Raw genomic sequence first — 14,932 nt, 5'->3', positions numbered from 1 at the left:
CGTCTTGGGACACCCTGGAAGTGTCACGTAATAATAATAATAATAATTATTTTTCAAGTTGTAATATACGGATTGATAATTTAAAAAAAGACATGAATAAAGATCAGATAATGGAAATAGATTAGAGGGAACTGTACAGTGTATGTAACCAAGCGATGTAAGCATACTTGTTATATAAAAATACAAATGCAGGTAATATAGTCATTAAAAAAATTAAATCTGTATTTATGTATCTATGAGGGCACACGCATACATACAGAAAATAACTGAGGAATAATAAGTGATATCTAGAGTAATTTTCAATAACATGCGTTTAAATAAAACTAGTCAATATTTAGTCCCACGAGATGGTCTCTCAATCCTTTTCTAAAAGTGTATCCTGATATTACAGACTATTTCCTTAGGCAACTAAGGCAACCAGTATTCAAAACTAAATCAGTTCAAACAGAAAAATAATAATTAATTATTTCATTTTCTGTAGTTTAAGATATAACACAATCATGGCTTACCGGTACTGGCCAATATTACAAATCATTACTTAATTTCGAGAATTAGTTATTTTACTTTTCGGATAGTCAAATATAGTTTGATTTTTTCATTAAAAATAATTATAAATGTATTACCGTTATTTATAAATGTTAAACCACTTACAAATTTGAGCATAAACTGATGAAAAGTAAAACCGCAAGTGAAGCTATTATAAAAAGTACTAATTTTTTATGCTTGTTTGTTAGCATGTCTACACTATATTAACAAGAGTTCAGAAACATATTTCTTTATTCTGAATCTCGAATGAAAAGGAGAAATAATTGATGAAAATATAACAAAAGTAACGATATTTATTTTTTGGTTTATTTATTTCACAGTAATGGAAGTTGTAAGTTCCGAATACCGACCTGCTGTTGGACTGATTTTTCAACTAGGATGGCCTGTTGCATACGTCTATTTGGCTGTCGCGGCCTTGGTTTTGAAGAATTGGATTTACATCCAGTTGGCTACTACTTTGCCATTCATTGCAATGATATGCGTTTGGTGGTGAGTTTTGTTAAAGAATTCTATGAACACTATCTTTAAATAGAAGCATTGTGAAAAACGACTTAGGTGTGTAATGTTCGCATGTAAATATGTGGATAAATTTTCTGTTACAATAAATGTGAATTACAAAACCGATTTCAAAGATATACATGCTGATTTATTACTTGATTTATAATTAAACTAACAGGAACATTTATAATCATACTAACATGATGTTCCTATTCTCATCTCCTATCATCTACACGCTGAATGACAGTACAATTACGATAGTGAACGATGAGAGTAGACTAGGCTACCTACCGATTTACAAAATATTACTACTTCTTTTGAGGAATGAGTTGGATTGCAGTACAATCAAAACACCTAAGGCTAAGAAACCAGCATGTTGTATCAGTTAACTCCGCGAGTTCTTTATGCAGGTTTGTCTGTATTTCCGGATTCGCATCCTTACTTATAAGATGGGATACGAATCTGGATCTTTCCAATCAAAGGTCATTATCGACTGAGCTACCGCTCATCTGGCAGAGTGAAGAGCCTTCACATTTTAATTTTAAAATCTCCTCTTACGCCTTTTCTTTTCGCAAAGGGGTATGCGGTACCCTTCTAGCCACAATGTTCAGAACCATTTCTAACGATCATGGAGTTTGGGCGCACATCCTTTGCTTGCTGGATAAGAGGCAATGTTCCTAATTATAAGAGTGTGGTATTCATATATATATACACTGCTTGAATAGGATTCAACGGACACCACAGTGTGAGGAAGAAACAGCCACATAGCATCCACCTTAATTAATATGATGTAGACAGTACCGTAACTACGCAGGTGCAACGAGTGTACAGGCACATGGTCCAGGATGAAGGACGCCTGAAAGGGGGTATAAAAATTATCAGTATTATATTTTCATTTTCAGATTTTAAATTGTGCTGGGGGCTGATTCCATAACTTTTTTTTTTGGTTAAAGTTAAAAATTAACCGATCTATTTCTATCGTATTTGATTTTTTATCCCCCCCATTTGAGGGGAGACAAAATAAAAACTTGCATAGGGTCCATGAAAAACTAGTTACGGCACTGGATGCAGGACCTCTTTTCTCTGCGATGACTGCAGTAATCCTACGGGGCATATTTTTCACAAGTGTAAGATAGCAATCGATGAATTTTGGACCATTCCTGTAGGCATGTAATGAGGTGCTGGACTGTTGTCACGGATTCCCTTGTCCTCACCCAACGCTTCACTTCATCACACGGAATGTTCAATAGGGTTGAGATCAGGGCTCTGTGAAGGCCAGTCAAGTGTTATGACGTTAATGTCCACAAAAAACGCAGTTAGCAGCAGACTTATGATACTGCACGTCTTGCTGAAAGCGACAATGGTCAGTTCCGTCAAAACGCCACAAAGTAGGACGCACTGCACTCTCCAGAATCTTCCGATACCTCTCGGAGTTGAATGTTTGTGACATCACAAACAGAGATCCGAAGCCAAACTAAGAAAAACCGGACCATACCATCACACCACCGCCACCTCCGAATTTCATAGTTGGGATGACGCACTTGGTAAGAGACGTTCATCGGGCATCACCGCACTCACACCATCCATCTGCTAGTATGATTCCGTATTCAATAACAAAACTTTCCAAGCTTTCACGTCCCACCGTACACGCTCTTGCGATTATATTTTTATTTTTATATACTTTTATTTACACTTTTTAATATATAAAAGTAATAAACATAGAAACCAAACACCCTTTGCGAGGAAATCCACAGTTGATTGAAGAAAGAATGCGTGGTAATGATACTACGCTTCCGGGTATTGAAGAAATCAGTCTTTCATACTTCAGAATGATATTTTGTTCAAATATGTTACCTTTTATTTGTATCGTTATTACTAGTTGTGGTAATATTAGAAGTTATATTAACATTAAAAGTAATGATAGAAGTTTTGTTATTATTTTTAATTTTGCTGATGGAATTTGATACTGTGCTTATTAGGTTAGTGCCAGAATCTCCTCGTTGGCTTTTGACTCAAGGAAAAATCAAAGAATTTCAACAAGTGCTATCGATTGCTGCTAAAAAGAACAAAAAAGAGATCCAAGATATCGAAGCAGTTTCGCAAAAAATGTATAAGAAAATTATAAAGGTATTAACTTGAAATCTTAATTTATAAAAGTAGTTGCTTAAAAATGTTAGCAAAATCTGTTTACTAGAATTCTGAGTTCGCCTTACAAACAAATCAGTAATAATCTTCTCCGGTTGATAGCAGGAAAGAAAAATTGAAAAAGGAAATATATGCTATTTACTTAAAAGTAAGGTCATGAAGTTTACTTACGGAGGCATGTTCCAGTCCAAGAAAGGCATATTTTGAAATCCAGAAAAAGAAAGTGTCTGCCTGAACAAAGGGCTTTTTCACTGGAAGAGAAATAGCCGCATGGCACAATTCAAATAAATCAAATGACACGTGATTTAAAAGAAATTTTTGTAAACGAAGAAAAAAAAAAAAGGAAAATGAAGTAAAAATAAAATAAGAATATGCATTTAAAATGCAGAACACTTCTTTATGCGAATCTCACCTATAAAAGGGGGAAATACCATTGTATAAAGTAGCGTGTGGATTGAAGGATTGGATAATCCACAAGATTATCTATCTCTTCAATTCATAGATTAGAGGTGACTGGTTGCCATTGTTCAGGGAAGACAATTCTGAAGATTCCCAAATATCAAGAATCTTCTCTATGTAATGCCTACATTCGCCTACAACAGTTCTGTGATCCGTTTTAACGGCAGTAGATTTTCCTTATTTTTGGAAGGACACGCAGTACCGTCGACTGGGTGTAGCATAGAAGCAGCTGCCTCACGGGGCGGCTTAATAATGGCGCTAGTTCAACCATATTGCGGTAGGCGCCATTGCTACAGTAAATCTTCCTGTTAGCGTATCAAGTGCGGAAAGAAGTTTTCCAAGCTTAAACTGATTAAAAATTATTTGCGAACAGCAATGACCCAGGAAAGATTGGTTGGTCTAGTAACTATATCGATAAAGGCGGACATAGCTTATAATTTAAATTTAGAAGAGCGTATAAACAGTTTTATTGTGCGATATCTCCATAGAGAAAACATTTAATTAATATTATTATGTAATCGTTTTGCATTAATGTTTCTCTTGTAATAGAAACAAAATAGCAAGAGATTTTCTTATATTTTTGTCTTATAATCCATCAGGGGCGATATTTAATTGTTTGTCTCAGGACGCGATCTAATCTGGCGACGGCACTGAGGTGACGTAACATTCCACATCTATGGATCTCTTTTACACCAACCATTATGATTCACATTGTAGATGTATTTAGCGAAGTAGAGTAGCGTGTGCCCTCCCACGATGAGTCCTTGGACTCCCGGAGGTGTCACGTAATAATAATAGTAATATTAATTTTAATAATAATATTAATAATAATAATTTTACCCAAGGAGGAAGTTTTTCAGAATAAAATGACGAAAACTGTATATCCGTTAAGATTCGGATATTTACATTTAATGTCTTAATGTAATGAAATGAAACTAGAACTGAATAAGCCTTTCTGGCTTCTTCAGTTCCAGTTTCATTTTTAAATACTCTAAGACATTAATATGAACTTTTTTACTGCCTTTTCTTTCCAAAAAAAGGTAGGAAAGATGGGTCTTCATATATTACTTCTAAACTGTTATTTATGTCGTTCCTCCCATGAAAAAACTAAAGTTGTGATAGTAAGTAGAGAAAAACATACTCCAAAGTTAAAGGTCAAAATAGAAAACCAAATTACAGAACAGGTCAAATGTTTCACTTATTTAGGACATTTAATGACAAAGGACCGAAAATGTAAAACAGAGATTAGGGAATGTAAGGAAATTGAAATTCAACCTTTAACGGAATTAAGAATGTATTAAAATCAAGAGAAATAAGCAAAAAACGAGATTAAGAATAACCAAATGCTTTATTTGGTCTACTTCTACTTTTCTCTGTGGAGTAGAAACATGGACAATAAACAAAGAAGGCAGTAAAATGATTGATGCTTTCGAGATGAGGACGAACAGAAGGGCATTGATGATTTCATGGATTCAGAAGAGGAAGTTTTGCAAAACAGAAACATGGAGATATATAATAGTCAACCTGCTGAATGGAGACGATTTAATAGAACAGGCTCTCATGAAAATAGAAAGCATATAAGCATTTTGTTGTCATGAATGGAGTACCTGTTAGGTAATCAGGAAACGATGTGTGCAGACCAAACACGTAAATTTCTCACCACTTTAGACTTAAATGCTTCCGAGATGTGGTGAAACCACCAAACTAACAAGTAGTTTGGTGGTTTCACCGTCAGGTAGTTCCCGACTGGACGGTCAAAATCATTTATCATTTCTATTTCTATAAATTTGTTTATTTTTATTTCACTTATTTATTAATTAATTGGTATAATGACTTAAGTTGCCCATTGGCTCTCTGTGTAGATGATTTTGGATAAAGTTTTTTGTTGCTGTTTTGTTTTGCTCGGTTTTTTTTGCTTGCTCTCATCAGTTAAACATTTTTAGACAGATTGGTTCAGCGTTCCTAAGATAGTCCATCATGGCAGAGCTCAAGTAACACAGTACTTTTTACGCAATGTTCTATGACAGTTTCTTCGAATCTTCCATATTGTTGACACCACCGAATACAGTTCGCTGAACTGTTTATGCGCCCTGAAAGCGCCCATGTAGATGAAATCTGTGTAAAGTTTGTTTCAGAGAATTGGAGAAGGAATAAGATTAGCAAATACGAGAAGAATCGTCTAGCGAGAAAAGAATATCTTGCGTACACATCCATTCCTCCACTTCACTACTCATAGAACTAACGGATAACTTCACTGATTGGGGACGGAAAATAAAACGAATTCAATGAAATACATTAGTGGAGTAAGATGTAATGAAGAGCTATTTCCAGAGATGTTTCAGTAGAGTGTTTAATTTTAAAAAAAAAATTATTAGACAGCAGACTTCATCTTATATTAATTTATTCCTCTGAAAGCTCCTCGAAGATTTTGTTTTTTAAATAGAACCATATGGACAACCTTATGTCGATAAATAAACACACATTTTTCGTAAAAGTGCTTACACCAATTATGTGTGTTTGTCAACTGCTGTATTTTGTATGTGTGTGAACTATACATTTTAAATATATTTTCTCCAAATAGGATCAGGGAGAAGACACGAAACACACTTCTATAATAGACTTGATGAGGACACCTTCGTTGAGACTGAAATCATTGAATCTTTTTTTCTGCTGGTGAGTTTTCTTTAGAAATTCAATTAAAATAATCTAGACCTTTCCTTCCCGTATATTGCCGGAGCATTGAAACTTCTTTTTCTCTATAAAAGGATATAAATAATTTCAGAGGATGGGAGAGGTGAATGTTAATCTGATAATGTAAACTCAATTTGTTGATGTTGGAAGTTTGTCAAGGTTAAAAGCAATACGTTATATGATTTATTAAAAATGTCGTGTAAAGTCCATCATGAAGTTGTAACACACACTCTTAATGAACAAATAGGGATAATGAAAGTTCTATTTATTTTATGATATATATATATATATATATATATATATATATATATATTTGTATGCAGATTGACTTGGTTTATGAGCATGTTCAATAATTTTAATGACTTAACCACCGAGATAATTAAGAATAAAAGTTTAATACGGACACAACTAGTTTCGTTGGTAAGCCAACTTCGTCAGGTGTCAAAGTACAAATATATATACAAAAAAGACTGACAGAAACATTACACACTAACAACAACAGAGCTATAAAAAAACTACAGTTAAGTTCAAATTGGAATCTACACTTCAGTTCTAACTACATTTATACGCGTACGTGTGATCTCTCGAGAACGCCAGCACTGAACAGCAGAGCTATGTAAATCTGGCAAATTGTAGCTAAGGTTGTTATTCATGTGGGTAGAATCAAAGGTGAAAGACGTATCCTGGAGTCAAAAGAAATCACCCTTGATTCTACCCACATGAATAACAACCTTAGTTACAATTTTCCAGATTTACATAGCTCTGCTGTTCAGTGCTGGCGTTCTCGAGAGATCACACGCCAACTTCGTGCTTCATGTTCGAACTTCATGTTCGAACCTTAACATGAAGTTCGAAATGTGAGGTAATTATTTGGGTTTACATCAAAATTAGATAAAGTTACTGTCGTTCATATTTTTATCATTTATTTATCAAATGAGAAAGGAAAACGTAGTGCATTGCTCAGGAATTAGTCGAACATCAATTATCAAAGATTCCACCGTCAGGTCATTTCAAAAGTTCTGAACTTGGCGCGACTGTTGTAATAGTTTCCACGTCCATCGAGTTAAGCTAGAATTCGAGTAAAAAACGTATGCGTTTTCTGTTTCTGGTGTTCTTATAAACCGCTAAATAAGAGTACGAAAAATCTAACTCAGATAGGACATCGTGCATTTGGCATTAAAAGACAAGATTGCATGTTTCCGTGCGGTATCTGATCATATGGAAAAAGTATGCATGGCAAGTGCTTCCTATTCCCGGTGGAGTCTTGATATAGCCCGTCCAGAGTTCGATCTCCCTAACTTGAAAGAACAACTCCGTGGGGACCGCTTTACGACCATTCACTAGGTTTTTGCTCAAATGACTCGGCTCATAAAACACAACTAAAACTTTTTTTTTTTAATGACAAGAACGCAAGACGTATCCCAATGATAGCAACAGTCTCATAATTAGTATGGAAAGTATACTAAAAGTCCTAACTCTATTTTGTTAAGTAAATTTAGTTTAATAAGTGTACAGTGTGCAAAATGACCAATCATTTGCGAAGGATGATGGACTATGAGACAAAACGACCTAAGAAAGCTTTTATTTCAAGCTCAATTAAATTGGGAATATAAGAATTAACTGGCGAATTCTAACTTTCTCACAACAAATATTGTGGAAAAGTTCGAAAAAGGTTGCTTCTAAGACAGGAGATGAGTGAGTTATTCAGCTTGTAAGCACGCAGAACTCTTGCCTAATTTACTAATCCTTTCTGACTCCTACCTCACTAATGGTTCAAGAGAGCATGAGATGGCATAGCAATATACGAGATAAAATGCTTCGCCCTCCTGGTGAAATGGATTCAGTTGTAATACAAAATCTTTCATGAACTTGCAAACAAACAAATGGAAAAAGACCTATCAGGATGTCGCTTCAGGCCTATACAACTGTTTTAGATGCGAAAGACAGACATCCTTCAAAATAGTATGTTAACTATCTTTTCTAACGGCAAATTTCTTCAAGAAAGGCATGAGACGATGTACAAAAAATGGTTGGAACATCGAAAGCATTTCATTCAAAGAAATCAAGACTGTGGGCATGAAATCACCACACAATGAGATAATGGTAACTGTGAAGGATATCATTCAAGAGATCTTGCAAAAGGACAGTCATCTCCAAAGTTGAGATTCCTCCAGGTACGTTGGAATAAATGCATGAAACTCTGAAGAGAGGTATTTCAAATCTCACTTAAAAAGAAACACTCTATCCAGATAGGCCTTTATAAAAACGAAAACCTTAAATGAGATATATTGAACAAATCTTTGCCTGTTACGATTAAAAAAATCTACATTTCACCTAGTGTGTATTGCTTTAAAACTGACTCATTTTGTGTACAGTCATCCCTCGACTTACGTCCTTTCGAAGATACGTCCGTGATCCCATAATGGAATAAATAACATTTTCGACTATACTTTCGAACAAGACGCATGCGAGCGTAAAATAAAAAGGTTTTTATTTAGCAATAATGCAACGGCAACTGCATTCAGTGGCAACCTCCCTCAGCAGTCGATACTTGGCTTCAACAGTTCCTCTGTTGATTTTGTGTTTGAGAAATGTGTTATTTCTGTATTTATCGTTAAATATTTCGCGATATTTTGTGAAACATGCCCCCCCTCCTACACAACCAATTAAAAAAACCTAGTGAAGAATCACAGAAAAAGAGGCGAGCAATTGATCTTGAAACGAAGTTGCAAGTTCAACGATAGTGACCAAGCAACGACAAAGTCCTCTCAGTGATTGGATAAGCTACTTCCATCATGCATAGAGGACCTGAACCAAAAGCTCATACCTCTTAGCACTATGACCATAACCGCTAAGGCACTAAGTCTCTTCAACATGTTGAAGGAGAAAGCAGGATCCGATTATGACTACGAATTCAACGCTTCTTCCGGTTGATTCTTGAGATTCAAGAAACGTTTTGCACTGCATAATGTGAAAATGTATGGTGAATCTGCAAGTTCCTATGAGAAGGCTGCCAAGGAGTTTGTGGAGAAATTGGATAAAATTATTACGGAGGAAAATTATTTGCCACAGCAAATATTCAATATGGATTAGACCTCCTTGTTTCGAAAAAAAATGCCCGAGTGGACAATTCATCCACAAAAAGTTAAAATCTATGCCTGGTTGCTCTTAAAGACCGTGTGATGATTCTGTTAGGAGGTATGTGGCTGGATATAAACGGAAACCATTTATGATACGGCACAGAAGCCTTCAAAACATTAGGAAGCATACTCTTTCATTCATTAGCGGAGATATAAGAAGTCGTGGATGACTCAAAAATTGTTTGCGGATTCCTTAATCAACTTTTATGCGAGTGAAATAGAAAGCTATTGCGTTAAAGAAAATGTGGAATTTAAAATTTTATTAATTCTAGATAATGCTTCAAGTCATCCGTCTTATATCGGTGATCTTCATCAAGTTCAAGGTCATGTTTCTCCCTCCAAACACTATTTTATTGATCCAACCGATGGATCAGAGAGTGCTGTCAGTGTTTGCGACTTATTATTTACGGAGAACTTTTTCTCAAGCCATTTCTGTTGATGAAGGAAACGATCAGACTCTCATGCAATTCTGGAAAGCATTCAATATTTATCATGGTTAAAAATATTGTTGTAGTTTGGGACGGAGTGATCTCTCAATGTATGAGTGGCATATGAATCATGGATTGCATTTGAATGGTTACGGTGTAAGAAGACTTGAGAAAGTGTTGCTGAATGTAGTGGATGTGCAAATTCAGGGAAACTAGATTTGTTAGGGGGGGGGGAGTAGAGATACAGTCCTTATGGAGGCAGTTGAATGTAAGAATGAATATAATATGCCAGAGCAAATAAGGACAACAAATCTGAGTGGGATAGTTAATATAAGGCATCAAGGTAGGGTTGGGGCCAATGGGGGTCTTAAATTCATGTACACTAACACTAGGAGTATTAGGAACAAGAAGGAAGAGTTTTTGGCCATGGTTGGCACTTCCAGACCACAGGTTATAGGTATTAGTGAAACATGGCTGATTGTAGATGATATAACTAGTGGGATTGAATGTGATGGGTATAGTGTGTTCAGGAATGACAGAGAGAATAAAATGGGGGGAGGAGTATTGTTGATGATAGCTGATGAGCTCCAGCCAAGGAGAATAGAAGTTGAATTGCAGGATAGAGAAAAGAGCACATTTGAGGCCATTTGGTGTGAGATTGTGGCTAACAGAACTAAATATACAATTGGGTGCTGCTATAGACCAGGTGATGGAAAAGATGGTGGTGACAGTATGCACAAGCAAATAGAAGAAATGGGTGGAAGGAGGGTGATTATTATGGGAGATTTCAACTATGGTCGCATTGATTGGAGTGAGGAGAGGACACACGGGAGGAAGGAACTGGATTTTATGCGGTTATTAAGGGATAACTATCTGCGACAGCATGTAATGGAAAATACTAGGGGTCAGAGAGTGCTTGTAGTAATTACATCTGAGGATTTGGCTGTAACAAATATGACCACATTGCCACCAATCGGTGAGAGTGATCATAGGGTCTTAACTTGGGAGGTGGCTAAAGGTGTAGAATTTTCAATTAAGACAGGGTACATGTGGAATTATCGGGCTGGAAAGTATGACAAGCTTAGGAGTTTGATTGGTTCAGTGCCATGGCATGTACAACTGCAAGGACTAGAAGTTGATAGTGCATGGGAGGTAGTTAAGAAGTGCTTGCATGAAGCAATGGCTGACTGTATACCTAGAGTCCGAATAATAAATCAAGTAGGGGTTAAATGGATGAATAACACCATTAAGCTTGAGTTGCAAAAAAAGAAACAACTATGGAGGGAATTTAAGGAGAAGGGTGACCAGCAGGCACATGAACGGTATAAAGCGCAGGCCAGAAGGGTGACGAGTGTGGTAAGAAAAGCAAAAAAGGATTACGAAAAAACATTGGCCATGCAGGCTAAAGAGAATCCTAAACAGTTTTTTAGATATGTAGCAAGTAAAAGGAAAAATGTACATGGCAGATTGATTTTAAAGAATGCCGATGGTAGGGAGGTAACTGAATCAGTTGAGATAGTTGAGTTACTGAGTGAGCACTTTGCAAAAGTGTATCATCCAGGTGGTGACATTGCAGAAACGAATAAACCAGTAGATTATACAGGAATTGTGGTTAATGAAGTGGAGGTGAGTAGTCTATTGCATAACCTCAATGTCAATACATCTGTGGGATTGGATGGTATACCAGCTCGTGTTGTACGAGAAACAGCTAAAGAATTGTCAGTACCCTTGACCATTTTGTTTAATTTGAGTCTCGGGTCTGGGTTAGTCCCGAGCGGGTGGAAAGAGGGGAAAATAGTTCCACTGCATAAAGGTGGTTCCAAGACTGCTGTTGTAAATTACCGACCGATTAGCATATCAGGAATCATTGTCAAGGTCTTAGAGAAAATAGTCAAGAGGAAAATACAAGATTGGATAGAAGAAAATGGGATACTGTATCGGGGACAGCATGGTTTTGTGAAGGGTAGGTCATGCCTCAGTAACTTGCTCACGTATTATAACACAGTGACGGCTGAACTGGATAAGGGTAATGGGTTTGCGGTGATTCTACTGGACCTTGCCAAGGCCTTTGACAGGATTCCACATGGAATTCTAATCAGTAAATTGCAGCATATGGGAATGGACATAGAGTTGGTGAGATGAATAGGAGGGTGGTTGACGGAGAGATATCAGAGAGTGGTTTACTCGGGAGTAGAGTCCACAAGACGGCCTGTGACTAGTGGTGTGCCACAAGGTTCTGTTCTTGGACCACTGCTGTTGAATTTGTTCATAAATGATATAGGAAATGATCTGAGAGGAACAGTTCATTTGTTTGCGGATGATGCGAAGTTGTGTAGGGCAATAGTGAATGCAGATGACGTCAAAATTTTGCAGGATGATTTGGATAGATTGGAGGTCTGGGCTAAGGAGAATGGATGTCAGTTTAATGTGGCAAAATGTAAGGTTATGCATTTTGGGGTGAAAAGATTGGCGGCAGTTTACTGCATTGGTGGAACCCTGCTCCAGGAAATTGATGAGGCACGAGATTTAGGAGTGTTGGTAGATAAGGAATTGAAATTTAGGGGACACATTGCAAAAGTGACCAAAACAGCTCATCAAATCACTTGGTTGCTGAAGAATACGTTGAAAAGCAGAGACAAGCAGGTTATTGTTCCTCTCTATCGAGCCTTGATAAGACCCCATCTAGACTACTGTGCTCAGATTTGGTCACCTATGTTTCTTCCTGATGGGGAGGAGGTGGAGAGGATCCAGAGGCGAGTGACCAAGATGATAGCAGGTCTGTGGAATGAACCGTATGAGAACAGGTTGAGGATTTGTGGGTTGCAAAAATTGGTTGATAGGCGGAGGAGGGGAGATATGATTGAGATTCAAATTACTGAAGGGTTTCTATAAAATTAATTCAGAAGATATTTTTGAGAACAGGGCTGGTTGTGGGAGGACTAGGGGACATCCATGGAAACTGGGAAAAAGTGCGGTTAGTAAAGGTGTTAGAGCTGGGTTCTTTACTTTTAGAGTTGTGAATGAGTGGAATGCGCTCCCTGAGTCTGTGGTGGATGCTGTGACAGTGAATGAGTTTAAGGCGAGGTATGATAGATACTGTATGAATGTCAAATAGTTGTGATGAATATGATTTGGGGCCTCCCTCGATGAGTCTAATGACTCCCTGGAGTTGCCCGTAATAATAATAATAATAATAATAATAATAATAATAATAATAATAATAATAATAATAATAATAATATGGAAAAAGGCATTAAAAAGGTTTCTGCACGATTTTTGGAAATTTTGAAAAAAATGAAGACCTTTGTAAATTGAGTGAAGGAATAGTGGACCTAGCAAACAACCTGAATGGTCGAACTGGAGGAACAACGTGTTGCAGAAGAGGAAAAATAGAAACAAGGACAGGTAGTTAAACAGTTCACAGTGAAGGGTCTTGCAGAAATGTTCTCTGCAGTTAGCGATGTTCTCAAAATGGTTGAAGACACGGATCCCGATGTTGAACGCTACTTATTAGTAGAAATTAAAGTACATGATGCGTTTGCTTGCTATAAAGAAATTTATGATGAAAAGAAGAAGAGGAATAAGCAAAGCACATTGGACATTTTCATTAAAAAAACAAAGGTTACACCAGGATAGTCGCAACTGGTCCTTCACATAGGCAAGATAATGAAGATGTGATTGTGGAGGATGATTTGGGTGATTATTCTCCTGTTTTGTTGTGGCAGTAACGCACAGTACAGCTTTATAATAGGGTTTAAAAATTAAAATGAGAGTATACTTATTACTGTTAAGTCCCTATAACTAAAGTCCCTATCCCCTATAACTCTGTTGATTTAATGTATCGACTTAAGTCCTGCAGGATGGACCAGAACCCCGACGTAAGTCGAGGGATGACTATATTTCAGAATGAATCATAAAAAAAACTTTGTCGAAATATTTAATTGAAAAATAATTTGTTTTTAAAAAACAGAGTTCTTTTTTAACTGAGCATAGGTTAACTAATGCTTTTCAGGTTCGTCAATGCTTTCGTCTACTATGGAATTTCTCTAAATACAAATGAACTTCACGGCGATCCTTTCGTCAATTTCGTGATATTGTCGCTTGTAGAGATTCCTGCAGTGTTCGTTGCTGTTTACGCAATTAAATATATGGGCAGAAAGTTTTCTATCATAAGTATCATGGTAGTGGGAGGTGTGATGTGCTTTCTACTGATGATTCCTGTTCCGAAAAGTAAGTTCCAACGCATTAATCATATATATCATAAAACATATATTATATATATATATATATATATCACTATCAGAATAATAATATAAGTTTAATGAACTCTTAAAAACTAAATTTTCAAATATGTTGACAATTTAATTCATTTCGATTTTAGATTAAGTAGGTAAAACTTTAGTTGAAGTAGATAAAACAATCAATAAAAAATTGGTGGAAATATGCTGCATATCTGTGATCTCTCTTTTTCTTCCACTATCCTTTACAAATTCTTTCATTTTATTATGACGAGGCAGAATTTTCAGGGATGTTTAAAATGTAATAAAACAACTATTTTACAAACTTTGGTATTCCCATAAGCCAACATTTTAGTCCACCATTTATCCCACAAAACATTATTTCAGTCCGACAAATTTCTAATTCGTGGCCTCAAGCAACGTAAAAACAATTATATTCCAAATTAGACGAACATCAGGTGAACAATATGCCCTGAGAAGAAGGGGGAGGGGGAAAGAATAGGAGAAATACGATGCTTTTTTTTTACCATTTCCGAAGTGCTCTGGTCCTTTCATTAATTGTATTTTTCATTACTAAAAAAGAGAGCCAAAAGACTTCACTTCGGCGATGCAAAATTATTCGAATTAAGTGGATATTGAATCCAACATTATTTCAAAGCCGAATAGAGAAACTACAAGAGTTTCATGCCGAATATAGATAGAAAATATAAAAGTTTCGGCGGATCCAAGCAAACCTTTCATGACAGGGGAAACTCGTAGTAAAGGTGGAGTAAGCTCCGATCACTGT

General features: G+C 36.4%; 1 protein-coding gene across 2 annotated transcripts in view; it reads left to right on the top strand.

Moving 5' to 3' along the window:
* LOC150096007 (organic cation transporter protein-like) overlaps nt 1-14,932 on the top strand; it is a 48,534-nt gene that overhangs the window by 17,657 nt on the left and 15,945 nt on the right. For both annotated transcript variants that reach the window (XM_090409186.1, XM_090409184.1), the window contains exons 5-8: nt 867-1,035; nt 3,024-3,171; nt 6,230-6,321; nt 13,920-14,137. In XM_090409186.1, the coding sequence (XP_090265312.1) occupies nt 867-1,035; nt 3,024-3,171; nt 6,230-6,321; nt 13,920-14,137 (627 nt within the window). The remainder of the gene's footprint in view (nt 1-866; nt 1,036-3,023; nt 3,172-6,229; nt 6,322-13,919; nt 14,138-14,932) is intronic.

This window comes from Typopeltis vanoorti, chromosome 19 (genome assembly GCF_054136105.1).
Source record: "Typopeltis vanoorti isolate ZY-2024b chromosome 19, IOZ_Tvanoo_1.0, whole genome shotgun sequence".
Lineage (NCBI taxonomy): Eukaryota > Metazoa > Arthropoda > Arachnida > Uropygi > Thelyphonidae > Typopeltis > Typopeltis vanoorti.
The sequence above is the reverse complement of the archived record's forward strand: the minus strand, read 5'-3'. Positions and strand labels throughout refer to the sequence as shown.